General features: G+C 63.3%; 2 protein-coding genes across 2 annotated transcripts; one reads left to right on the top strand and one right to left on the bottom strand.

The window, feature by feature from the left end:
- Positions 1-1,653: 1,653 nt before the first annotated feature.
- On the top strand, positions 1,654-19,885 carry MED24 (mediator complex subunit 24; the record flags this gene model as incomplete). Its single annotated transcript, XM_084275535.1, has 25 exons — positions 1,654-1,783; positions 4,128-4,210; positions 4,673-4,711; positions 6,173-6,246; positions 7,379-7,602; positions 8,151-8,262; positions 8,739-8,889; positions 9,133-9,246; positions 9,856-9,903; positions 10,117-10,199; positions 10,564-10,650; positions 10,995-11,106; positions 11,640-11,782; positions 12,536-12,573; positions 13,224-13,306; positions 15,096-15,274; positions 15,396-15,495; positions 15,854-16,029; positions 16,118-16,382; positions 16,535-16,716; positions 16,864-16,957; positions 17,302-17,401; positions 19,094-19,171; positions 19,306-19,454; positions 19,543-19,885. The coding sequence occupies 25 exons, from the start codon at positions 1,654-1,656 to the stop codon at positions 19,657-19,659; spliced, it is 2,961 nt and encodes a 986-aa protein (XP_084131661.1). The 3' UTR covers positions 19,660-19,885.
- A 2,643-nt stretch (positions 19,886-22,528) lies between these two features.
- Positions 22,529-24,966, bottom strand: CSF3 (colony stimulating factor 3). The gene is made up of 5 exons (XM_084275740.1): positions 24,937-24,966; positions 24,414-24,583; positions 23,910-24,017; positions 23,588-23,734; positions 22,529-23,421 (listed from the first exon to the last, which is right to left on the bottom strand). Exons 1-5 carry the CDS (start codon positions 24,950-24,952, stop codon positions 23,251-23,253), a joined length of 612 nt encoding a protein of 203 aa, XP_084131866.1. The 5' UTR covers positions 24,953-24,966; the 3' UTR covers positions 22,529-23,250.
- Positions 24,967-26,244: the final 1,278 nt, after the last annotated feature.

Below are 26,244 nucleotides of genomic sequence, written 5' to 3'. Positions count from 1 at the left end.
CCCCCCCCTACCCCCGGGGGCTGGAGGCAGCTGGGCCGGGGCGCCCTGCCAAGGCCGGGGCGCTGGGCCGAGGTCTCGACGCCCTCCCCCCGCGCTGGGCCGGGGCCCCCTCAGCGCATCCCACGCCTCCCCCCCCCTCTCCCCAAGCCGGTCTGGGGGTGCTTTGCCACAGGGCTGGGTGGGGGGGGACGACACACACGTGTCCCGGGGGGGCTCCTCTGGTCCTCTCCCGCTCGGGGACAGGGACTGGTCCCCGCGGTGGCCGGTCCCCCGCCCCCCGCCAGCTGCGGGGAGCGGGACCCCCCCCCGGCACAGGAAATCCCTCCTCATGAATAGGGGCCGCCCCCCCCCCCCCCGGCCGCGGGGGCCCCTCGCCGGCTGGGCAGCCGCCCGCCCGCCTAATCCCGGCCCCGGCGCGGGGGGATTTGCAGCGCCCCGGCCCCATGAATGATTAACCAGGGAATTAAGGGGCCGCCGAGCCCCCCCCCCCCCCCCCCAACCTCTCCCCCGAACAGAGCCCGGGAAGGCCGGGGGGGGGGGGCGGGGACCGGCGGCCCCCACCCCACAAAGGAACCACCGGGCACTCCCGGGGGGCTTCATCCCGCTCTTGAGACCCACGGGGCACCCTGCCCGTGGGTGGGGGGGGGGTGCTGGGGGCCGCCCCCCACCCAGGGCCCTGCAGCTCACACCCCCCTCCCCCCCCCCATCCTCCCGTTGCCGTGGCGATGGCTCGAGGCCGCCATGGGCGTTATTTTTAGCTGCTGGGACCGCACGGGGTGGGACACACACACACACACACACACACACACGACACCCCAGCTCCAGGGGAGGGGGCGAGTGTGTGAGTGTGGGCACACCTGGGCACACCTGTGTGCGTGGCTCTGCACCCCCCCCCGTGGGTGTCTGGCTCTGCACACACACACACCCTCCCCCGTCGTCCATCTCCTCACGGGCACACCCCGACACGCGTGTGCAAACACACACCCCCCCCCCGCCTTTGCACGCGTCCTACGCGCGGTTCTTTCTCTCCCCCCCCCCGCCACTTCCCCTCGCCGAACCACATCTCCCAGGAGCCCCCGCGCGCCGCCTTCCCTCCCATGGCCAATCAGCGAGCGCTTTGCTGGCAGGTGCCGTCATGGCGGTGCCCAGGCGCTGAGGGAAGCGGTTACCGGCCGGTGCGGGGCGGAGGTGGGGGACGGGCGGCACTGGTGGGGAGGGGGTGTTAGTGGTTTGGGGTCAGCCTCCAGTGCGGGGCTTGTCCTGGGGTGTTCCCCCGCTCCTCGGTCTAGGGAGTTTTCGGGGGCCAGACGGGGCCTGGCTCTGGGCGCCCGCTGGGCCGGGTGGGGGGGGTCAGGAGCCCTTTGCTCCCCCCCTTCTGCCTCGCTTCTCCTTCCCTTCCCTTCCCTTCCCTTCCCTTCCCTTCCCTTCCCTTCCCTTCCCTTCCCTTCCCTTCCCTTCCCTTCCCTTCCCTTCCCTTCCCTCCTTTTTGCTCCCCTTTCCTTCTTCCTCCTTTACCCCCTCCTTTCCCTCTCTTCCCTCCCCTTCCCCCTGTTATCCCCCTCTTATATCCCCCCTACTCCCCTTCTCTCCCCCCCGAACCCCCCCAAAGCCTGTCAGCCCTGACTTGCCCCTCTCCCTTTGCAGAGCGTGGCCATGAAGGTGGTGAACCTGAAGCAGGCCATCCTGCAGGCCTGGAAGGAGAGATGGAGCGACTACCAGTGGGCCATAAACATGAAGCGGTTTTTCCCCCGTGGAGCCACCTGGGACATCCTCAACCTGGCAGGTCTGAGGAGTTTGGGGCAGGGGGGGAGCTGTGGGAGGTGGAGGCTGTTTGGGCCAGAGTAGGGGGTGCAGAGATGGGGCTTTCTGCTTTGGGGGTCTGCTCTGGTGCTGTGCAGGGTGGTCCCATTGCTTGGCCCACATCTGGACCTGCGTTTAAGCTGGCCTAAAGGTCACCCAGGCAAGGCTGGGGTCACTGCTAACTGCAGTGCCACACGCACCAGTGCTGCTGACACAGCTCTGCCCCAACACCGCTCACCACCCAGCCGCATGCAGGTTCCCACTAGCTGCCTCAGTTTCCCCCTCTGAAAGCATATAATGACCCTTCAGCCTCATCAACACGTCTAGCCAGGGGAGGGAAAAGCACTGCAAGGGAGCCAGGTGCTGCTCCAAAGCCCTCCTCCCACCCCTGCTTTATTAGGGTTTTCTTTTCCCGTCCCTATTCAAGGGCGTTCGACACAAATCCTGCCAGGCGCTGGTGCCTGCTGAGCTCCGTGGTTTAAAGATTTGCCAGGCTTTTATGCCAATTATAGAAACTTGTTGCTAGGTTTGGTGGGTTGGTTTTTTTTTTTTCCTGTGCAGCAAGCACTGGGTAAATAAACAGAGCTGTGTGAGGGTGGCTGTGCTGGGGGATTTAAAGAGAAAGAGCCCCAGCACGCTGTGCACCCCACTGAGGGGCACCCCAGTCTCTAATGTGTCTCTTTTAACTCCCTTCATCTTCCTTCTGCTTTTTTTCTGGCTGTAGCTGGCCTGTGATGGGGGGTTTTGTCAAACCAGGTCCTCAGGGCTGAGCTCCTTGGGCTGGGTTTATCCTGCTGTGGCCCGTGGTGGGGTCAGCACACGGATGTGTCCGGCCCTGGGGTGATGTGGGGCTGGAGGAGCTGAGCTGGAGCTGTGGTGGGGGGCAGCCAGGTTTGCTTGTTGGGGCGCTGGTGTGATGGGGAGCGAGGGCTGTGAGTTCAGCATTGGGAGGACACAGGGGGTGGTTGGCTTGAGGGCCAGCCCTGCTGCTGGCCAGGTGGTCCCTGGTGCTCCTTGGGGTCTGTTCTCAGCCCAGCTCCTGCTCCACTCACAGACGCAGCGAGGCCTGTGGGGAGCTTGGTGTGGGCCTGTCTGTACCCCCAAAAACAGGGCCAGATGTAATCAGTCCCTACAATTTCCCTAGAAACAGATTTCTCCTGCCCAGTTCTTAGCCCCTTTGCCTGGCAAAGGCTCGTTAGCCCAGGCTTTGCTGGAGGGCAGCTCCTCTGCAAGGCGGGGAGGGAGCTGGGACCCTTTTTCCCTGCTGCAGAAGGGGGGGGATGCTGACATCCTGGGGCAGCATGAGCGGCGTGGGCACGCAGGGTGGCTGTTCCTGAGGTCCTGGCAGCTCTGCTACCCGCTGCAGCCCTGGAGTTGTCCTTTCCCAAGCTCGTGCCTTTCAGATTGAAGCTACAAAGGAGGCAGAGCTGGCACGAGCTGCCGGGATCACGGCGGTGCCCCGCAAATCTGTGCTGACACGTCTGCAGCGGGGAGCAGCATGTGGCTGGCTCGTGTTGACACTCCCTGATTAGATGGGGAGGGGAAAGCTGCCATTAGCCTTCTGTCCTCAAGCTGAGATGCTGTTGGCCAAGGCCCTCGGCCTTCGAGCGAGGCCCAGGGAGTCTCCTGCTCCCGCCGACAGGATCCGAACGACGGCTGCTGCTCCTCCTCATCTTTTTGGGGCGACGACTTCCCAAACGGCCGCTGCCCCCTCTTGCATCTGGATGCTCTGACCTACTTTACAGCCCGTGTTGCAGCCCGGGGCTCACTTTCAGGGGGTGGTTCCTACGCTCTGCCATAGTTCAAATGGTCAATTAAAGGCTTGGCTGAGCAGATAGGACGGGCAGAAGCCCCTCCAGCAGCCACGGGTCGGTGCTGGCAGGCAGCCGGCGACAGGGAGGGCCAGACGCTCAGGGCTGGGCCCAGCTGAGAGGGGCTGTCTGCCTGGAGCTCGGCCCCAGGTGCTGGAGCAAAAGGCACTCGGTGAAGGATGCGAGAACCTCCTGGGCAGGATGTGGGAGGGAGGGGAACGTGTTTGGAAAGCAGCAGGCACTGTTTTGGGGCCAGGGTGCCTGGGGAGAGCTGAGTTAGCAGGAGGCTGCTCGTGCTGCCTGCGTTATTTACCGGCTTTTGCCGTTGAGGAGTCGGTTGTTGTGGGATTTGGTTGGTGTTGGGGAAGAGTGAAGCAGAGTTGCTGTGGTTAGCACAACCTGTCTGTGCCACCTTTCCCCTGGGACGAGGGCAGAGCCTGTGAGTGTGTATCTGTGTGTCCCTGCACCATGTATGCACTGACCCAGGCCCTCCTGGCCCCTCTGCTTTGCTTGCAGAGGCTCTCCTGGAGCAGGCCATGATCGGGCCCTCACCGAACCCACTCATCTTGTCCTACCTGAAATACGCTATCAGCTCCCAGGTAAGGACGCTGCCTGCCTGGCCTCACACCTCAGGCGCTGCTGGGTGTCGCCTCGCAGCCCCAATTAGCAAGTGGGCAAAGAACCTGGGGTGTGGAGGAACCCCACATCTCCCATCTGTACCTCTCCTGGATGGGGGAAGGAGGGCCCAGTGCGTGCCCAAAGCCCGGGGTGTTTCTGTGACCAGCTCAATGGGGTGGGAATCCCCCCGAGCGCCTCACCGTGAGCTCTGCGCCGTCAGAGCGCGGTGTTTGACATCCTCTGAGGTTTGTGAGCGCGGAGCAACCAGCGCTCACCTAAAAATGTCTGTTGGGATCTGTGCCGGGTCAGCGCCCCGGCCCCGTCTGCGGGGACAGCGGGGCCGTGCCCTGACCTCGCCGCGCCTCGGCAGCAGCGAGCGCCGCGCTGGCAAACGGCACCCACTGACACGCTGCCTTTGTTTTGGTTCTGTTTTCCCCTCCTAGATGGTGTCTCATTCCACGGTCCTGACGGCCATCAGCAAGGTAGGGCTCTGGCAGGCGCTGGCTGAGGGGTTTCTCTTTACTCCCCCCTGTATCCGTGTCCCTCCCCACGGCTCTCACCAAATATAGGTCAAGTGGAAAGCGACATCCTCTGCTGAGTCAGCAAGCGGTCAGACAGAGCAGATTAGTGCCCAAGTCCTTCTGTGTCCTGCTGGGGACAGGCTGCTGCCACGCCTGGCGGGTCCCTCTCCGGTTTTTGGGGGGTGGCTGCGGGTGTGAAAGCCTCATCCCTCCTGTCGTGTGGGGCCTGGCAGGCTCCTGCCCCGCAGCACCATGCGTGTAAACCACGCCCCGGCTGCTGGAAACCACATCCTTCTGTGGCCGGCGGCGCTGGCAGCATCCTGGGGAGCCGGAGCTGGTGATGGAGAAGCAGTGCTGCTCGGTAGGGAGTGCTGCCAGCACCCGAGCTGTGTGTCCACAGTCAGCACCCTGCTTGGCCAGCCGGCTTCCCATGGGTGCTCAGCATCCCTGTGCTGCTTTGGTGGGGATGAGCCCTCTGTGGCTGCCTCTGCTTGGTGTTTGGGGAGCGATGGCCCCTTGGAGGCTGTGTCAGGGCCCCCCCCCACCTCTGCTCTGAATAATGGAAGGGAGAAAAATGTATTCCCCCCCACCCTGCCTTTGTGGTTACTAGGAGAGGAGGAGGGGGCACTGGTAGCTGTGTGGTGCTGGGGTGGCACAGGCTGACTTTGGAGCTGGGCTGTAAACGTGCCGCAAAGCCCCACCGAGGTTGGGGGACCCCTCCTGTTGGGCTTAACACCGATCTGGGTAGGGGGTGTGGGTAGAGTCAGCGTGTTGCTGGCTGGTGCAGCACGGTGCTGGGTCCACTCCCAACAGCACAGGCTCTTCACCATTCCCCTGGCTGTGTCGCTGCCCGTTCTGACAAGGCAGGCAGAGCCCTGACCTTGACAGGCCGAGGCTTCCTCCTTCAGAGCAGCGTGGGCCCAGAGCAGACCTGCGGGCTAGCTCCGGCCCGGCGGGGTGGCCCCATCTGCTCCGCGAAGAGGCGGGGAGCCACCCTTCTGCTGCCCACCGCCCTTCTGCTGCCCACCACCCTCCAGCCGGGCTGTTGGCGGATGCTGCCAGCCCCACCGAGCAAGGGGGTGGGCACGGGGGCTGGCGCCGAGCCACCGCCGCGTCACGGCAGCCGGCAGAGCGCGGGGCTCAGGCCCTCGCTGCCGTCTTGTGATGCTGCTGAGAAAACCCAGCCCTGGCCCCGCTGCTGCCGGGGATGGGTTTGCCTCCAGTGACCCCAGGAGGGCACGACCCGGCAGCCAGACAGCCCTGACCTACTTCTCATTCAAGTGGCTGCTGGGCAGCTGCCAGGGAGAGCATCCTGCGCCCGGCCCAGCCTGTGGGGGATGGGGCTGAGTTTAAGCTTGGGTTTAGGAGCTGCTGGAGCCCAGGAGCCCCCATCTGAAACCCTTCCTTGTTCTCCTGCTCTAGTTTGATGATTTCTCCCGGGACCTGTGTGTCCAGTCGCTCTTGGAGATCATGGACATGTTCTGTGACCGCCTCAGGTACGGTGTGGCCCTTCCAGCCTCCGCCCCAGGCTGTACCCTGGGCAGTGCCAGGAGCTGCTGGGGCCTGGATGAGCCCGGGACACTTGGGATACTCATCCTGGCAGAGACAGGCAGGTTCCCCCTCCAGCTCTGCATCCACTACAGAGTTGCTGCCCCCCTCCAGCTGCCCCAGGCTGGGCTGCCACATGAATGGGGAGAGCAGAGGGAGTCCAAAATCCCACCAGCTTTGTGGGAAGCTGCAAGAAACCCGGGATAAACATCTCTCCTGTGCTATTCCTTCCTGGCTCAGGTAGATAGGGGTGGACGTAAGTCCTGTGGCCTGTGTGTCTGTCCCCTCAAGTGTGTTTTGTTTCTCTTGTGTGGCCTCTGCAGCTTCCCAGGGCCCAGGCTCTGTGTCCCTTGTCTGCCAGCGCTCGCAGTCCTGCCTGTGCTGCCCCAGGCGTTCTAGGCAGCTGCCTTGTTTTGCTTCGTGCTCTTCCGTTGGTGTTGTGAGACCCAGGGGAGTCCAGACAATTCAGGCCACAAAAACTTTTTTAGAAAGCTCAGAAATCTTCCTGTTAACCCCTGACAGCCTCTTCGGGGAGGCTGGAGCTGGGAGCTTGTGGCAGGGGGGGGGCAGCAGGAGGAGAGAAGCTGGAGGTAGCAGCTCTTCAGTTACATGAAATGGAGCAGCAGGGATGAATATGCATCAGTTGGGGATGTTGATAGGGAGCTCTTGCTGGCCAAGAACGGCCACTTAATCCTGGCCCTGTCCCTGCCTAATCTGATCCCCTGCTTAATTTGATCCAAACTTCTGGCCCCGATGATTTGTGCATCAGGAGGGGAAAGCGCTCACCTCTGGCAGCATTGATCAGCGCTGAGCCTCTCTTAGCAAGATCATTTCATTAGAGGCTTGGAAAGTTTCCCTGTGGTAGCGTGGCCAGAGGGGAGGCTGTACTGGGGAGGCTGTACTGGGGAGGTTGGATTTCTCCTGGCACAGCGGGGATGGGGTGCTGGTGGGCTGAGCAGGTTGGGATCTGTGGCAGGGAGTGTGGGATGTGGGTTTGGCTTCTCCAGCCTGATGTTTCTGTGCCTGGGTTTCCCTGGCAGCCCACGCTGAGCACAGTTCCCTTTCTCTTCCCCTCTGCAGCTGCCACGGCAAGGCAGAGGAGTGCATCGGGCTGTGCCGGGCGCTGATGAGCGCCCTCAACTGGCTCCTGCGCTGCGCCGCCTTCTACGCCGAGAAGGTGAAGGAGACGCTGGAGCAGGCAGCAGCCGAGAGCCAGCTCAAGATGTGTCTGGAGAGGCTGGAGAAGATGCTCAGCAGCACCAAGAACCGCGCCCTGATCCACATTGCCAAGCTGGAGGAGACGTGTATGTTGCTGCCCCTGTCCTGCCCCGTGGCACGTGGTGCCCGTGGTCACTGGGGAGGGGTCACTGCCACCTCTCCCTTCCCCCTGCCCAGCTCCTGCCGCATTGTCCCTGTGGCTCCAAGCCCATCCATCTTCCAGCCCTGTTGCTGTAACCAGCTCCTCCCTGGCTCTGTGCCACCCTCTGCCCCCTCCCCTCTGCGCTGCCTTTGGAAGAGGAGCAGAATTAATGGGGAGGCTGCGTGAGCTGCTCCTGGGTGCGCAGCGGGTCCTGCGCTCTGCCTGGCACAGCCAGGTTGGTGCCTGTGGCTGGCCAGGGGGCTCTGCCAGGCTCTGCCCAGAGCAGGGGCTTCTGGCTGACATGCAGACCCTCAGCTTGGGCTCGTAGAGGTGTGCTGACTCTGCTCACCACAGGGCCTGGCTGGGAGCCCCAGCTTTGGCAGGCCCTCTGTGCTGCTGTAGACCTTGGAACCACCCTGTGCAGCCTCAACATGTCACTGTCTGTCCCTGTGTCCCTCCCATGCTGAAGGTCTGTCCTCACTCCCTCCCCAGCTTCCTGGAGTGCTGTGGAGCAGTCCCTGGTCAAGCTGGGGGAGAATCTGAACAACCTCAGCAACTCCCCGCTGAGAAGCCAGGCTGACGACTGCATCTCCCTCATCAAGAGGTACCTCAGTACTGCTCTCTGCAGGCCCAGAGGGTGAAATGGGATAGGGTACTTAGAGCCTCCTGCCTCCCTCCCTGCTGGCTCCCTGCCTTCCTGTCCCTTCCCAGCATGGACCTCTGCACCAGCAGTGGGATGGGGCTGGTGGTGACATGCTGCAGAGGAACCTTACTCAGGGCTTGTTCCTCTGGTGGCCCTGGGGCCTCTCGCCATCCTTCTGCTGCTCTGGCCACACCAGAGCTACTATCCTGGCTCTGGATTCCCCCAGAGTGGCTCCCAGGACCCTGGAATGTGATTTGGGGACTTTGCTGTGCCCAACATCTCCTCTGCAGGGCACAGAGCTAGAAGCTCTCCTGCCCCAGGGAAGATCAGGACAGCAACCTCATGGCTTGGCTGGGCAGGGAGGGTGGTACAGGAGGAGCAAGGATCCATCCCTGGATCCTGAATCCAGTGACCCTGTGCTGTCATCTCCCATCCAGCATCCCCACCATGCTCTCAGTCCACTCTGAGCAGCTGAACAAGACCGGCTTCCCCACCGTGCATGCTGTGGTGCTGCTGGAGGGGACCATGAACCTCACTGGAGAGACCCAGCCACTGGTGGAGCAGCTGATGATGGTGAAGAGGATGCAGGTACAGAAGTGATTCCTTGTTCTCCTGCTCTGGGTGGCTGGGGGCTGTGGGACCAGGGTCTTGCTGCAGCTCTGTGCCACGACCTCCCTGTGCTGGTGCTCATCCCAGGGGGTGGGTGCAGCTGCAGGGAGCAGCGTGAGCCCGTCAGCACCTTCACAGGGGGTTCAGGGGTTGCCAGTGGTTGGGGGAGATTCTTTGCTGCCTTGCCAGCACTGGGGGGTTTATTGTTTGTGTACCCTGCAGCGCATCCCTTCCCCACTCTTCGTGCTGGAGATCTGGAAGGCCTGTTTTGTGGGGCTCATCGAGTCCCCAGAGGGTACAGAGGAGCTGAAGTGGACAGCCTTCACCTTCCTGAAGGTACCCAGCCCCCTGCTAGCACAGTGCTCCCAGCCATGGGCTCACTGAGCACTGAGTCCTGGCAGAGGATTGGTTCTCCTCTCCCACAGCGTGTGGCTCAGGGACCCCCCAACGCCCCAGCTGAGCCCACAGCAGCCTTCCTGTGACCCACTGAGCATCGGCTTTGCCATTCAGGGCCTCTTTCCAGCCCAGCCCCGCTTTGTTGTGCTTTCCTGGGATGTTGTGGGGGAAAATCCTGGCCTCAGAAGGATGCCACAGCAGCTGTGGGGCCTGTGGCTCCGTGGGGCAGCCAGCTTCATCTCCTTCCTGTGTGCCAGACCAAAGGTGGCTGTGTCATCTCAGCCCTGACACACGCTCTGGCTCCTCCACAGCCTCAGTCCCCAGCCTGGCTGCTGAGTGGTGGCCGTGCCCTGCAGCTCCCTGTGACAACTCAAGGACCCTGCAGAGGGGCAGCAAAGCCACAAAGTCCCCTGGGTGCACAGGCTGCTCCAGGAACGTTCCTTTCCCTGGGTTGCAGGCGGCTTTGACGTGGGTCCTTGCTGCTGGGGGGTCCTGAGCCCAGAACGGGACCTGCCTGGGTCCCTCACATCCGTGTCTGGTGTCTTTCAGATCCCCCAGGTCCTGGTTAAACTCAAGAAGTATCCTCAAGGGGAGAAGGTGAGTCGAGGGCTGTCACTTGGAGCTGTCAGCCACGTCGTGTGTGCCTGTGAGCCATGTTTGTTCTGATGGTGCTGGTGCCTGGCCAGATGTGTGTGTGTGTGGAGTAGGAAATGCTCTGTGTCCCTGCAACCTTCCTCTGAGGGACAGGGCAGCGTGGTGGTGGGGGGAAGGTGGGCTCTGAGCTGAGTGCTTGGCTCCTGTGTGCTGCAGAACTTCACCGAGGACGTGAACTGCGCCTTCGAGTTCCTGCTGAAGCTCACCCCCCTGCTCGACAAAGCAGATCAGCGATGCAAGTGAGTGCTCCCCCTGTCTGGGGCTGGCCTGCAGCACTGAATTCCATGGCACTTGGATCCCAGCCCGTGCCACAACCACCCCGTGCTCCCTGCGAGGAGCAGCCCTGCAGGGTGCTGGGGCAGCTCCCGCAGAGTTTTGATCCAATTCCTGCTGCCAAACCAGCAAAGCAACGAGGGTCTGGCAGCTGATCCACGTCTTGGTGATGCTGTGTGATATCTGGAGCTGCTTTTGGCCCTGCAGCTTCCTCAGAGGTGTGGGAGCAGGGCCAGGAGGGCAGCCCAGGAGCCCCCTTACCCTGCAGCGCTGCCTGGAGCGGCAGGAACGCCGTCCTGTCCGTTGAGCCAGCTCTCTGCTCTCTTCCAGCTGTGACTGCACCAGTCTGCTGCTGCAGGAGTGCAGCAAGCAGGGGCTGCTTTCAGAGGCCAACATGAACAACCTGATTGACAAACGGTACGGTCTCCCCACAGCCTGGGTGTCTGGGGGGGTTGGAGCACCTCGCCTCGCTGCCCTTTGCTGGGGGGGTGTGAAGGACCAGCTGTGATGCCGCTGGCTGTCCTGCAGCTGGGACACTGTGGCCTGGAGGGATGAGAGCTTTGCTTTCAGTGGTGGGTTGAGTACAGCCTGTCTGTCCTCTCAGGGTGGCAGCTGGTGGTGGCCTGAGGTGGTGGCCTTCCCTCGGGGAGAGGGGGGGTGGTGGTGATGGTGTGGGGTGGGTGGGAGGTGGCTGAATGTGGGGAAGGGTGAGGCAGGGTGATGAATTCCTGCTCACTGGCTGCTCTCTGCTGATGCCCCAGGACTGCAGACAGAGAACACGCTCCGTGCCTGAAATCAGCAGAGAATGCCAACATCCAGCCCAACCCAGGGCTCATCCTGAGGGCTGAGCCCACGGTCACCAACATCCTGAAGGTGAGTCTTCCTCTTCCCACACTCCTGCCCAGCCAGCTGGTCTCAGCCCCAGAGCCTGTGGTGGGCAGCATTGGTCTCACCAGCCAGCTGGGGTGGTCAGGAGTTGCCTGATCTCCCCCTGCACCAGGGTGGGGGAACAGAAATCTCTCATAGCCTTCCCACTCTGTTGTGGAGCCCAGGAGTTCCTCTCCTCCCTCCCAGGAAACTGGTGGAGCCATCAGGCAGCATGTTGTCAGTGCCAGCAGCCTGAGCCCTGCCAGCTCTGCCCACCCTCCTGCATCTCTCTCGGTCCCCAGGGACTGTCCCTGTCCCTGCATCACTCTGCTGCCTCTCTGCTGGGTGCCAGAGGATGTTTTGTGGCTGGAGTGCTGCCCTGGTGTGCTGTGGCTCTCCCCAGCACCGTGCCCTGCAGTCCCTGAGGTCTCTCAGCGCTGGGATCGGCTCTGCCCCACGGTCAGAGTTCTGCTGCTGCTCTGGAGCTCACATTCCCTGTGACTTTTCCTTCCTCTGTTTCTTTTGTCTGGTGTGTGCAGACCATGGATGCAGATCACTCCAAGTCCCCTGAGGGTTTGCTGGGGGTCTTGGGCCACATGCTGTCTGGGAAGAGCCTGGACTTGCTGCTGGCAGCGGCAGCAGCCACGGGCAAGCTGAAATCCTTTGCTCGGAAGTTCATCAAGTGAGTGTCCACCTGCACGACACCATTCCTGGTGACTGGTGGGGCTGGGGTGAGCGAGCAGCCCCCCAAACTCTCCACCAGACAGGGCTGGATGTGCCTGTGGCCCAGTGTCTGTGCAGCACTGGGTCCAGAGCACGCTGTCCTCTCCTTTCCCTCTGTGTGAATGAGGCAGAGAACCCAAGTCAGGTTGATTTGAAGGGTGTGAAGGGATCTGAAAGCAGTGGCACAGCCTCACACCCAGGGAGCCTGCGTGTGTGTGTGTGTGTGTGTGTGTGTGTGTGTGTGTGCTCCAGTCCCCAGACACCCATGTCCTGGTTAGAGAACAGGCACCAGCACACATGGGGCTGCATGACACAGGGAGAGCAGGGAGGCCTGAAGGGGCTCCAGCCACACCAGCCCAACCAGGCGTGAGGCTTTGCTGTGTTCCCTCTGTCTGGGGGGGGTTCATGCTGCTCAGACACCCCCCCCAGCCTGGCAAAGCCGGCTCCAGTGAGAGGACGCGCTGGGATGCTGGGCTGCAGTGGGTGTGGGGAAGAGCAGCGTTGCCAGACCTGTTCTGCTGCAGGGGAGCAGAGGCAGAGGGAGGAGGCGGTTGGTCCCTGCCCTGCCAGAGGGTGCCTGTGGAGCTGGGTGCTGGGATGGGGTGCAGGGAAGGGGTCTGCAGGCAGGGGTAGCCCCCTGCCTGTTTTTGGGGTGGGAAGAGGTGTATTTCACGTGGTGATAATGCTCTGCTGCCGCTCTCTGCCCCTCCAGGCTGAACGAATTCACCAAGCACATCACTGGAGAAGGCTGTAAGTGCGTGTGTGTGATGAGGGGGGTGGTTTTGAGCTGTGCTCCCCCTGCTGCCACGTGCAGGGATGCTGTGGGGCCTGGATGGATTAGTCTGGGTCTGGCTGCGGCGCCAGAGCGAGCCAAATCCTTCCAGGCCCAGCAGGGAGCCAGGCACGGGGGGCAGGTGGCTGGGTGCCAGTGGGGATCTGAGCTCCCAGGGACCTGCTGCTCTCATGTGTGGCATGTGGGTGCACACCTCGAATTTGGGGTGCTCCCTGCTTGTGGGGGGATTGTTCCTTCTCCCAGCCCAGGGCCCCTCGGGCCAGCCCTGCCCCGGCTCCGGTTCCCTCCCTGGAAGGGGTGATGTGTCAGCACCCAGCCCCAGATAAGGACTCTGACTCTGCGTGTGATGAAACTTGCTGAGTGTTCTGACCTTCCATGGCATGGGGGGAGCCTGGGGATGGACTGGGGCTGCCCAACGGGACACCAGAGCTGCTGGGGTGGGGGGGTCTCGAGCAGAGGTGAATGGGGTTAGGGGAGATGCTCAGCTCATCCCCTGGAGCCCTTGTTGGCTCCCAAGCGCTCAGGGGTTAGAAAGGAGCTGGGAGGAGGCAGGGTCTTGGCCCTTGCCTCCCTCCCTGTGCCAAGGGCTTTGTTTCTTCCCCCTCAGCCAAAGGTGCTCCTGTTCGGGCCCTGCTCTTCGACATCTCTTTCCTCATGCTGTGCCATGTGGCCCAGACCTACGGCTCCGAGGTAAGTGTCCTGGGGAGGGGCTGGGGGCTCTGGGCTTGGCACCACGGCTGTGTGATGCAGCCTGACAGCCTCCTCTAGTGGCGTCCCCGCAGCTGCCGTCCCCTTGTCCCTGCAGCCACCATCCCCACAGCCTGGGGTAGAGCCCCCCAGGCCTTTCCCCTTGATGCAGGTCCCTGGGGTGGGGGGCAGTCTGTGAGTGCCAGGCAATGGAGCCAGGGTGGCCACAGCCATCCTGAGGACTTTGGGCTGTTCCCTGCACCAGTCCCTGGTATCAGTGGTGAACTTGGTGACTCTGATCTCACTGGACTTTTCCCAGCATCGTCCCTCTGTTTTGGCCCTGGCTGGGGGGGGTGGGGAGAGGGGGGGGGCCGTGTGTGGGGGGAGCTGAGCATCAGCCCTCCCCAGGGAGGGAAGGAACTTGAGCCCCACTCAGGAAACGGCACTTTGGTTGCGTGAAAACTTTCCAGGTTTCGACATCTGAGTGTGCTGGGAGATGAAACGATACCGAAAGGAGAGGAGGCAGGAGGGAGAGAGGGAGGGAAGGGCCCAGGGGAGGGAAGGGCAGGAGGGAGGGGGCTTGCCCCACAGTCTCTGGGGAGTCCTGGCCACAGGCAGCTCGGAGCGGATATGTCCAGGGGTGTCTGATGAGCTCACAGCCCCTGGCCCGGCCCTGAGCCCCTTTCCTGACCAGCTGCTGCTGAGCAGATGTGCAGAACTCTCTTTTTTTTGGACAAAAATAGTGTCCCTTGGGTGCTGGGGGTGAAGGGAGGAAGCAGCCTGTGGGGTTCCCAGCTCGTGCACCCCTCGGGAGCTCTCCCAGCCGGCTGCCAGTGGGGCCATGGGCCGGCCCCAGTGCTGGGGACCCTGAGCACAGCTTGGCAGGTGGGGGACAAGTGTCCCTCTCCAGGCAGGACACGGTGACACCGCTGCAGCCCCGTGGTACTGGGCCTGGCCTCTCCCTGAGGGAAGCCATTGGGGTGCTGCCCTGCGAGGGATGGGGTCTCGTGGGGCATCCTTTGCTGGAGGTGGAAAACTGCACCCCACGGACTGGGAACCAGTGGCTTACTGGGAGTGGCTGGCCAGTGGCTTACTGTGGGGGGCTGACCAATGGCTTACTGGGGGTGGCTGACCAGTGGCTTACTGGTGGGGGCTGACCAGTGGCTTACTGTGGGGGGCTGACCAGTGGCTTACTGGGGGGGGCTGACCAGTGGCTTACTGGGGGGGGCTGACCAGTGGCTTACTGGGGGGGGCTGACCAGTGGCTTACTGGGGGCGGCTGACCAGTGGCTTACTGTGGGAGGCTGACCAGTGGCTTACTGGGGGAGGCTGGCCAGTGGCTTACTGTGGGGGGCTGACCAGTGGCTTACTGTGGGGGCCTGACCAGTGTCTTACTGTGGGAGGCTGGCCAGTGGCTTACTGTGGGAGGCTGGCCAGTGGCTTACTGTGGGAGGCTGGCCAGTGGCTTACTGGGGGGGGGGGCTGACCAGTGGCTTACTGGGGGGGGGGCTGACCAGTGGCTTACTGGGGGGTGGGGGGGCTGACCAATGGCTTACTGGGGGGGGGGGGGGCTGACCAGTGGCTTACTGGGGCGGGGGGGGCTGACCAGTGGCTTACTGGGAGCCAGCCAGTGGCTGCCTGCCCGTGCAGGCCACACGGCGGTGCTGTTCCCCCGGCCATGACCCCCACGGCTGGGACACACACACGCAGAGCCCCGGGGACGGTCCCACCCCGGGGCGGGGGTCCCCAGCCGGATCCCGGCGGGATGCAGACCCTGTCCCGGTTCCCTCCAGGTGATCCTGTCGGAGTCGAGCCCGCCGGGGGAGGTGCCGTTCTTCGAGACCTGGATGCTGACCTGCATGCCCGAGGAGGGGAAGATCCTCAACCCCGACCACCCCTGCTTCCGCCCTGACTCCACCAAGGTGGAGTCCCTGGTTGCTCTCCTCAACAACTCCTCCGAGATGAAGCTGGTGTAAGGGCCCAGCCCACATGCCTGGCACAGGCTGGGAGGGGAGCACCCACCCCCCCCAATCTTCCCTGCCCCCTGGCTGCTCTGAGTGAGCCCCTGAAGCCCCCCCTCTCTCCCTTGGCAGGCAGATGAAGTGGCATGAGGTGTGTCTGAGCATCTCAGCTGCCATCCTGGAGATCCTCAACGCCTGGGAGAACAGCGTCCTCACCTTTGAGTCCATCCAGGTGGGGATGGTGGGAGGATGCTGTGGGGCAAAGCAGAGGTGTTGGCACTGTGCTGTGCCCTCAGGAGAGGCCGTGGCTTGAGCTGGGCAGGGGTCCCCTCTCCCCCTGCCCCCAAAGCTCCTGCAGCCGCTCTGGATCTCACAGGCTCCTTTGTGACTTGGGTGGGGACCTGGTGCAGCTCCAGTTCCATGATGCAGCCCCAAACCACCCCATTGGTGGCAGGGGGGTGGCAGGGGCAGGTTTTCCCCATGGAGCAAGAAAGGGCTTGGACCCTGCAAAGACCCAGGGGGGATGATGGGGAGAGGAACCCTGCGTGTCCCCACACCTGTGTTCACCCCCCTCCACTCTCCTCTCCCAGAAAATCACCGACAACATCAAGGGGAAGGTGTGCAGCATGGCAGTGTGTGCAGTGGCCTGGCTGGTGGCCCATGTCCGCATGCTGGGCCTGGATGAGCGGGAGAAGTCCCTGCAGATGATCCGGCAGTTGGCCACCCCCCTGTACGGCGAGAACACGCTGCAGTTCTACAACGAGCGGTGAGCTCCAGCACCACAGGCCCCCTGTTGTCTCCTGCCCTTTCTCCACTTCCCAGGGCTGGCCTCACCCTGTGTCTCTCTGCCACAGTGTGGTGATCATGAGCTCCATCCTGGAGCACATGTGTGCTGATGTCCTGCAGCAGACGGCCACACAGATCAAGTTCCCCTCCACGGGCATGGACACCATCCCGTACTGGAACCTGCTGCCCCCCAAGAAGCCCATCAAGGAGGTGCTGATGAACGTGTTCACCAAGGTGCTGGAGAAGGGTTGGGTTGACAGTCACTCCATCCACATCTTTGACACCCTGCTGCACATGGGGGGTGTCTACTGGTTCTGCAACAACCTGGTCAAGGTATGAGGAGGACGAGGAGTGCCGTGGCTGAGTCCAGCCTGTGCTCTTTGTGCCCAGGAGTCCTGGCTGTGCCCAGGCTGACAGTGCTGGAGGTGTGCAGGCCAGGCCCCACCGTGCCTGTGGCTCTCTCAGCCCTGCCTCCTGCCTCACAGGAGCTGCTGAAGGAGACGCGGAAGGAGCACACGCTGCGGGCTGTGGAGCTGCTTTATGCCATCTTCTGCCTGGACATGCAGCAGCTGACACTGACGCTGCTGGGCCACATCCTGCCCAACCTGCTCACCGACTCCTCCAAGTGGCACACGCTCATGGACCCCCCAGGGAAGGCCCTGGCCAAGTAAGACCCCCAGACCTGTGGGCACCGTCTCCTTCGGGGGGAACCTGCTGTGTCCTGGGGCATGTGCTGGGCTCTGCTGCCTTCCCTTGACATGAGCATCACCCGGGTGGGCTGGCAGCCCCTCCAGTGTCCCCTCTCTGCCTGCAGGCTCTCCGTCTGGTGTGCCCTGAGCTCCTACTCCTCCCACAACAAGGGTCAGGCATCTGCCAGGCAGAAGAAGAGGCACCGAGAGGACATTGAGGTGTGTCCGGTGCGGTGCTGGGATGGAGCCGTTGGCTGTGGGAGGTGGTGGAGGCTGGAGTGGGTAGCTGAGGGCAGTTCCCTGGCTGGGCTTTGCGCTGCCTGAGCTCCTTTGATCCTAAAACATGGAGCTTTCCCTTCCCATCCCCTTGGGAAGAGGGGCTGTGTGACAAGGTGGTTGTGTGGGTTTAGTCATGGCTGAGGGGCTCTGGGTGAACGGAGAGAGTGGTCCTGGGCTGTGGGGCTGTGCAGGGCCCAGGGTGGGACATCAGTCCTGGGGAGGGGGGAGCCAGGATCTTCCCTCTGAGAGAGGCTGGTGGGGCTGACCCCCTTTCCCTTCCCCAGGATTACATCAACCTGTTCCCACTGGATGACACGCAGCCCTCCAAGCTCATGCGCCTGCTGAGCTCCAATGAGGAAGACTCCAACATCCTCTCCAGCCCCAGTAAGTGTGGGTGGGGGAAGGTGTCTGAGGGGGGGAGGCTCCTGCTGCCCCACCACTCATTTTGGGGGTGAAACATGGATGGGCACAAAGCCTCTTCTCTTCACAAGCCACCTAGGTGGAGGTTTAGGGCTTTGGGGTGGGTTTTGCTGCGTTATCCTGGAGCTTTTACACCCAGAAAAGGTCAAACTCACTGCTCCTCTGACCAGAATTTAGGAAAGGGGGTGAGATTGCACCTTCCCTCCATGATGCTGCCACCCAACTCACTGCATCAAGCTCCAGGAGCCTGGGGTGTATTTCCTGGAGCCCCATCACTCCTGGCTGCTCCACGTGGGGCCGCAGGGCTGCTGTGCTGCAGCACGAGTGGCAGGAGGGGGATGTTCCTGATGTCTGTGGCTCAATCCTGAAATTCCATTGTTGTTAACGAGCCGGCGAGCGGAGCCGATGAGTCCCCACAGCCACGTCTGTGTCCCCGCAGAGCCGCGCCGCGGGTTGCGACAGCTCCGGCGGGACGTGCCGGGGGGTGTCCGGGGGGTGTCCGTGCCCTGCACCTCACCGAGGTGCTGTCATGGCTCCCTCAGGCCCCATCTGGACTCCTGGGCAGTGAGTCAGGGAGTTTCTTGGTCATTGTTTCTCCCACTGCCCTTATCCTAAGATACTCTTGATTTATTAGGTTCTCTTGGTTTCGTTACTGTTGAAATATGGGGTTTTCCCTTTAGTTCACTATCTTTTTTTAACTTTTGAGGCAGTCCCACCTCTTTCCAGTGACACTCAGGACTTTTTTTGGGCTGTTTTGCTGCAGTGATGTGGAAACGCCGCTTCCTGCGGCCACGTAACTCATGTGATTCCATGAGAAAAGAGTGGGAGGGCTTTTTTTATCTTGTAATGGGGAGCATCCTCACGGCAGCACAAGGTGGGTCCTGCTCAGCGTGGCCGTAGCTGTGTCCTGTGGGGTCTGCCCCCAGTCTTCCCAGTAAATTCCCATCCCGTTGGACTGGAGACAGCCCAGCTCCTCACCCAGCAAGCGCTGGGAGGCTGATGAACCTCCTGGGGGCTGGCCCCAGCTCCTGTTGGATGTGCCCCAGCTCTGGTAGCCAAAATCGCACCCCGAGAGTGAGCTGGGAGCGCTGCTGTACAGCTGTGGAACATCTGGCTGGCTCCAGCCCAGCAGCAGCAGCGTGCAGGGGCTGCGCAGCGTGCGTGACACTGGTGTGACACTGCTGTTCCCCAGCTCGTGCCCTCCAGGAGCATCAGGGGCGAGTCACTGCTGCCCTGCGGACAGGCAGGGAGCAGCGGGGCGGCTCGCTCATGCTCACGCTCACACTCACGTTCACACTCACTCTAACCCCCCCCCAGAGATGTCATTAAACTTGGTCAGAGTTGGAGTAAGCCTGGCTTGTGTAAGAGGTGAGTCTCACACCCCAGACCCAGCGGCGTGGTGCTCTGCTCCATCACGCCCAGGGCATGTGTGTGTGTGTGTGTCAGTGCCCATGCTGCCTGCCAGGGATGCCCATGCCACACAGCACCGCCTGCCCGCTGTTCAGGGGGTGCCAAGGACCCCAAATCCCCCCTGCAACCTGAGGTCTCTTGTGGCACAGCCCCTCCTAGAGCCCAAAGGCTGGGTGAGCTTGGGGTGGGCACGTTGGCAGGGTGAGGGGGCAGCTGCAGCCTGACCTGTGCTCTCCACCCCTACAGATCGCTCCATGAGCAGCTCCCTCTCTGCCTCCCAGCTTCACACCATCAGCATGAGGGACCCACTCAACAGGGTGCTAGGTAATGAGGGGACCCCACGGAGCCCTCAGTCCTGGGATGGTGTCAGCTCTGCACCCATGGGGAAGTGTCCTCTGTGCTTGGGCCACCCCCAGCCTCTGCGCCAGCCTGGTGCTGAACCTTCCCTGTTTCCACAGCAAACCTCTTCCTGCTCATCTCTTCCATCCTGGGTGCCAAGACAGCTGGCACCCACACCCAGTTTGTCCAGTGGTTCATGGAGGAGTGTGTGGACTGCCTGGAGCAGGGCAGCCGTGGCAGCATCCTCCAGTTCATGCCCTTCACCATGGTGAGTCCCGTGGCCACAAGATCCTTCTCCCTGGTCGTGGGTGCTGGTCCAGGCGCTGTTGTGACTCGTTTCTTCCCTCTCTGGGCAGGTTTCAGAGCTGGTGAAAGTCTCCACCATGTCCAGCCCCAAAATTGTCCTGGCCATCACGGATCTCAGCCTGCCCCTGGGCCGCCGTGTCGCTGCCAAGGCCATCGCTGCGCTGTGAGCAGGGAACCTCCCTTCTGCCATGCAGGAGAGCGCTGCTGGGAAAGCTGCAGGGACTGGGTGCTGCACTGGGATAACTGGGACTTGCTCTCACTGTGGGCTCGGCCTGACCCTGCCCAGGGGCGGCTTCCCTCTGCGTTCAGCCTCCCTGAGGTACCCCCTTGCTGCTTGGCTGTGGCCTTTCAGAGACACCCCCCTTTTTTATTCCATAAAGCAATCCTTTTGTAGGACTGGGCTCTGCCTCCTTCCATGGGGCTTCCTGAGCAGCCCAGCGCTTCCCTGCACCCCCATCTCGGGGCAGGCTTGCTGGTGGGGGGGCAGTGGGAGGGGAATATCCCCCACTTCATCCCAACTCCCCCTTGTACCTGGAGAAGCCCAGGTGGGCAGTGGGCTGCCTGTGATGTCCCGTTTGGGACTCGGGGCACCTGGGTGGAGTGAGGCCCTTTTCCTGCCGCCCTGTCAACGGCAAGTGAATTCTTGTTGGAAATTCCTCCACGTGAGGGTGAGTTCATCCCCCCTGGCCCTGGCTCTGAGCACGGCACCGGCCAACCGCTGAGTAACCGTGGCCTTGCCAGCACCGCACCGGCCTCGTGCTGGGTGGGAGAGGCTCCTGGCCGGGGCTGTCCCGGCACCCAGTCAGCTGCTTTGGTGGTGAATCTGCCTGGAGCTGTCACGAACCCCTGAGGCTGAGGGGGTGGCAGGGCCGGGGTGGCTTCGCCTCCGCTCCTTTCATTTATATTTACTGCTTGACTCACGAGAAAGGGGGAAGCGGTGCCGGGGGGAGCCGGGTGCTGGCCTTCCCCTCGGCTGGCCTCGACTCCCAGCCCCATCCCTCCTCCCCAGCTTGGCATTAAGGGGTGTCACAGCTCCTGGTGTGGGTGATGGGGGGGCACACAGGGGTGTGGGGAGGCACTGGAGCCATGCTGCAGGCTTTGGGTTAGTGCAGAGCATCCCGAGGCAGCCGGATGGTGACTCAGGGGATGCCTGACCCCTGCGTGCTCCCTGGGATGAGCTCAGCTCTGGCAGCTCACAGGCTTTGACTGGAGGGAGAGACCCCGATGAGGGTGCTGCAGTGGCTTTGCCACATTCTGGGTTGCTGTGGGTGATGGCTGCTCCTTTGCCACACCGCATCCCAGCATCCTGCCCCTTATTGTTCCCTCCTGGGCATCCAGCCCTGAGCCCGCAGCACCCTGGCACCCACTGGCAGAGCGGGGAGAGCTGCTCCCAGGGCTGGGTTCAGCAGCTGTTAGCGGTGCTGCCGTACCGGGGCGGGACACGGGGCGAGGGCTGCGGTGCCGCAGGGCTCGGTGCTCACGCTGTGCCGCGGCCGGTGCCGCATTCTGACTCGGGTCTGAGTCCTGCACTGAGCTGGCACCGACCCGCCCGGGCACCTCAGCCCGCGCGCCCAGGGGCGGCTCTTTACCGTTAGCTCGGAGCAAAGAGCAGCACCCGGCGCTCGTGGCCTTCCCACCTCTGTCAATATTTGCCGGTGGCCGTCCCGTCCCGCGCGGCGCTGGCGCACGGTGCTTCACCTTCCAGTAAGGGGCTGGAGCGGGAGAAAGGGGTTCCTGTAAGAACCGATAAGCTGGGGGGAGGAAGGACCTGGAGGGAGGAAGGACCTGGAGCGAGGATGGACCCATGGCCCTCACCATCGGCTCCCTTGGGTGATGCCACAGCCGCGGCGCGTGGGCATCAGCAGCTCCCCGACAGTGGGATGGCAGCGATGGGGTGGCACAGGCTGGGGAGCAGCAGTGGGACTCTGGTCTCATCTGCACCCCTTCTCAGGGCTGGGAAAGTGGGGGGGGAGGCAGGAACAGGGACCCCCCAGCATCCACGGGAGCTCGGCTCTGCCCTGGCCGGGCTGAGCGTGGGGCTGACAGCGGTCACAGGATGCGAGCATGGGACCCACGGGGGAAACTGGGCTGGTGCAAGCTGGGGCATGCAGGGACAGCCCGGGGTGGCCAAACAGCTGGGGGAGGGCGGGAGGTGGGGGGGACCGTGGGACGACGGGAGGGACTGCCCAGGGCAGGGGGGAGATGCCCAGTGCTCCTGGCGCTGCCAGTTTCACTCTGTGTTGCTTTTCCTGCTGCTGGAACTCCTGTACCCCTGCGATGGCTCCAGAGGGCTCCAGGCACACCCTGGGTGCCTCTGGGGCCCATTTCCCTACCAAAAAAGGGATGAACACCCCCCGTTACCACAGAGCCACACCACCCATGTCACCTCAACTGCTGCTGCAGAGCCCTGAGCGCTCATCACACCTGTGCCCGTGCTGCCCACACCAGCTGGGCATGCCCAGCGCTGCCAGGGCGGTTGGGAGCCCCTTCGGCAGCTGCCGGCACGGTGCCGGTGCTGGTGCCAGGGCAGCTCCCGGGGCTGCGGCGCTGGCGGCCTCCGGCGCTTTCTAGGAATCGGCTCTTGCCCAAGCGCCGCTGCCGGGCGTGGGGAGGAAGCTGCCGCCCCCGGGAGCTGCGCCCGGTCACCCCACGGGTGTTTCCTGCCCCACATGGGGCCTGTGCCGTGCTGCAGGAGGGATGGGGGTGCTGGTTTCCACTGGGGCTGGGTACTGCTGGACCGATGCTGGTGGAAATGAGCCAGGTGCCCAGTGCCACATCCCTCTGTCCGTGTGCTCTGGGCACACAGCATCCCCTCAACAGCATCCCCTGCCCCAACAGCATCTCCCCCCCCCCCCAACAGTATCCCCCCACACAGCAACCCCCCCAACAGCATCCTCCCCCCCAACAGCATCCCCTCCCTCCCCAACAGCATCCCCCTTCCCAACAACATCCCCGGCCCCGACAGCATCCCCTCCCTCCCCAACAGCATCCCTCCCTCCACCAGGCAGGAGCAGCAGGAACAACAAACAAGCCGGATTCTGGAGCAAAAATAGAGTTTATTTCCATTCTTATGGCGTATAAAACCAGGGGGTGTCCCCCCCCCTCTCTGGGGGTCCCCAGCACAGCAATAAATAGAGACTGAAATGCTGGGGTGTAAATCCACCCCTGTGAGCTGGTGGGACCAGCCGGCACTGCCGCGGGACTGGGAGCTGCACCAGAGCCGTGCCGGGCTCGGGGACAACAGGACGGTGCCCCGCCAGGCCAGCTCCTGGTTTCCCCCTTCCCAATGAGCTAATAAATAGTAATTAATGTCACTGTGCCTAATAGCATCGATACATGTCAGCTCCCTCCCCGCAGGCTGCCAGCCCAGGCAGGGAGATGCTGCTCTGAAGTATCCTCACCCACAGATGAAGATGATGTCCCCTTGGCCGGGTGCGATGCTGCACGAGCCGTGGGGAAACTGAGGCACACATGGTGCCTGCAGCAGCTGCCAGGGCTCAGCCCGGCTCCCAAACCTCATAGCAGAGATACGCTTCTGTTTAAATATTAAACAAGGGTGATGCTGCGCACAGATACCCGTGCGCGGTGCCAACGCAGGGCTGGCCGCCCTGCTCGGGGCTGAGGGGCTGGGAGCAGCCCCAGCCAGATAAATATTAAATAGCCATAAATATTAAATAAGCAGAAAAGCCGGGTGCTGCCGGGAAGGGCGCTCGGGCTGGGAGGTAAATAAATAGCGTGGGGCGGCGCGGGGCCGGGTGTCAGAGGCAGGCGAGGTGCCGCAGCGCCCGGTACGCCGTCTCCAGGAACCGCTGGAAGTTGGCCAGGATGAAGAAGCCGCTGACTTGGTGGTGGAAGCGGGAGGAGAAGGTGGGGAGGGGGCCAGGACCCTCCGTGGGGTATGTCACCGTCGCCAGGCCAAGGTCTTCCATCTGCAGCCGGGCAGAGGCATCATCAGCTCCGCGCCCAGAGAGCACAGCAGCATCCCGGCAGCGCCACGGGGTGCAGAGCCCCCTTTCACCTCCCCTATACCCCTCAGGGATGCAGCCCCCATGTATGCCCACCCCATCCCCTCAGTCCCTTCATGCCCCCCCTTACCTGCTGCTGGATGTTGGAGGAGAGGTTGGCAGCATCCAGCTGCAGGGTCTCCACCAGACCGGTGTGTCCAGGCAGCAGCTCCAGGAAGGCGGCGAGGGAGCCATGGTAGGCACGGAGCCCATCGCGGATCTGGCTGAAACAGGCTTCCTGCAGGTGGGCACAGCATGGTTGGTGGGGCACAGCTTGGCACAACACGGCCCAGCATGGCACAGCACGGCATGGACCCTGAGCCATGATGGGCTCCTGGCTGCCCCACGCAGTGGCAAAGCTGGCAGGGCTGAGACTGGCCAGCTCATGGCAGGGATGGGCTGTCTGCACTCACCGCCTGGAAGGTGCGGCTGTGGCACTGCTCCAGCGGTGCCTGCACGATGCCCAGGTCCTGCCGCACCAGCAGCAGCTCTTCCTCCTTGCACAGCTGGAAGGTGTCACACTGCAGACAAAGGAGGCTGGGTCAGCGCAGCCAGAGGACCCCGATGCCCCCTGACCTCCCGTCCCTGGGGTGTGGGGACCCCCCGTCCCCAAGCACAGCCAGGAGGAGGGAAGGGATGAGGTGAACCAGCCACCCGGTGAAGTGGGGACAGGACAAGAGTAACCACTCTGGTTGGTGTGCCCTGGGAAGGTCCCTGGGCACCATCACAGCCCCAGTGGGTGCCCCAGCACCCCACGGCAGAGCAGTGTGGCGGGAGGCTGAGGCGCAGGGGACACCACTGGCTCCCAGCCCCGCGGTGCCGATAAAGCCAGGGAGGGGAAGGTCACCTTATCTGTGACCCTGCAGTGGCCACGGCCACTGCTCCCCCTCCACCCCACCCCGGCAGCCGGCACTCACCACAACGTGCTGCAGCATGGCCACGTCCCCCTTGATCTTGCGGGTGAACTCGAGGTTCTTGTGCAGGAAGAGCTGGAAGTCCTGGTCCCCCGAGAGCTCAGCCAGCGGCGCCCCGTGCAGCACCCACCACGGAGCCCACAGCATCACACCCAGCAGCAGCGCCAGCACACCTGTGGGACAGCAGCTCAGCACCCGCCGTGGGGACACCCCAGTCCCCAACCCAGCGCCGGGGCCAATCAGATACCCCCCCGGGGGATGGTGACACCAACGCAGCCTGGGAACGTGGCAGGGACCACCCAAAAAGGGGGAGAACGTGCTGGAGAGCCCACTGCATCCCACCACCCCACAGTGCTGGGGGTCACAGGGCGGTGGGCTGGGGGTCTGCGGTGGCAGTGGGAGCAGCGGGAGCTGCGGGTGCTCGGGTACAGCGGGCGCAACAGGTACAGGGTGTATGGGTGCCCTGGGTGCTGTGGGAGCATTGGGTGCTGTGAGAGCAGCGGGTGCTGGGGCTGTGGGTACTCACGGGTTAGGAAGCACATGGTGCCCCGTTCAGTGTCGTCTCCTCTGTCTCTGCGAGCACGGCCCAGCCCAGCACAGCTCCTGCCCCGGCTCTGTGTGGCCTCATCGATTAGGGCATTTATAGCGGGCTCCGGGGATTCACACTGATGTGGCAACAGTGCCGATTGCCTCATTGTCTTAATCACCAACATGCAAATCTTGGGAGCCGGGTGCTCCCGGCCGGCCGCTGCCCACACCTCGAGCCTTGGGGGGCTTTCCCAGGACCCACGGGCAGCGGTGCCCCTCGGAGCAGCCACAGGCACCCGGCTGAGCAGGGCAGGTGCCGGCGCTGGGACGGTGCCGGGGGTGGCTCGGTGACTCATTAACCTGCTTGCTGGGCTCCCACCTCGCTGGTTGGGCTGGCCAGTGCCCAGCGCCGCAGGGTCACTTGTGGGTGACCGGGTGAGGGGATGGTGGCTTTTCACAGCCAGCGTCCCTCTGGGACTGTCACCATCCCTGGCCCATGGGGACATCATCCCCACCAGCTGCCCGAGCCCCTCACCCCAGCATCAGGGTGGTGGGACCTTCACGGTGTGGGACCAGCAGGAGGTGACCAAGGTGAGACCCCATCCTGGGATGTGACAGTCCAGCTCAGCACCCTGGGGCCACATCCTGCCCCCCTGGGTACTGTGGGGCTTAGACGGTGCTCAGCATCCCCGTGTGCGGCCCCCAGCGCTTGGCCACAGTGGGCCCCAACCCCCCTCTCAGTGAGGGGCCATCCCCTTTCGGGGAAGCGGCTCCCAGGGCAGCCCCAGGAGCGGGGCCGGCTGCCCGCTGCCCCGCCACGGCCCCACCGTGCTCATGTGGGAATTTTGGCTCCTGTTGGTTCCCGCAAGTGCTTCCAGGATGAGCGCTGGGTGGGTGCCAGCTGGCCCAGCTCCTGCACGGCTCCTGCACGGCTCCTGCACGGCTCCTGCACAGCTCCTGTCTGGCACGGGCCAGCCGGGGTGCTGGAGGCACCCGCTCAACCCGCAGCCATGGGGGGTCAGGGCAGGGTAACCCTGGGGCAGAGCTGAACTCTTGGGGGGGACAGGGGTCATTCTGGGCCTGGGTCCCATCACTGCTGTTCTACAGGCCACAGGGATGGAGATGGGGATAGGGACTCCCATCCTTGCACGCTGCAGGCACCCAGTGGGGCACAGCCCATGGGGGACAGCAGAGCCAGCCCCAAGCCCTGGGAAAGAAACCCCCTGCCCCCACCCCAGCCCAGCAGCTGCAGTCAGGCCATGAGCTCCTCCCAGGGCCCCACCCAGCACCAGGCAAGTGTTAACTC

The sequence above is a fragment of the Gallinula chloropus genome, assembly GCF_964237585.1.
Source record: "Gallinula chloropus genome assembly, chromosome: 26".
In the NCBI taxonomy this organism is placed as follows: Eukaryota; Metazoa; Chordata; class Aves; order Gruiformes; family Rallidae; genus Gallinula; species Gallinula chloropus.
Note: the sequence above shows the minus strand (reverse complement) of the source record. Positions and strands in the feature narration are given on the sequence as shown.

What these genes read in the sequence shown, in the direction of transcription:
- CSF3 (XM_084275740.1), bottom strand. An exon ending in ACAGCCGCACCTTCCAGGCG is followed by an intron (nt 23,735 to 23,909) that starts GTGAGTGCAGAC and finishes GCCCACCTGCAG; the next exon opens with GAAGCCTGTTTCAGCCAGAT. An exon ending in CCTCCAACATCCAGCAGCAG is followed by an intron (nt 23,422 to 23,587) that starts GTAAGGGGGGGC and finishes GCCCGGCTGCAG; the next exon opens with ATGGAAGACCTTGGCCTGGC.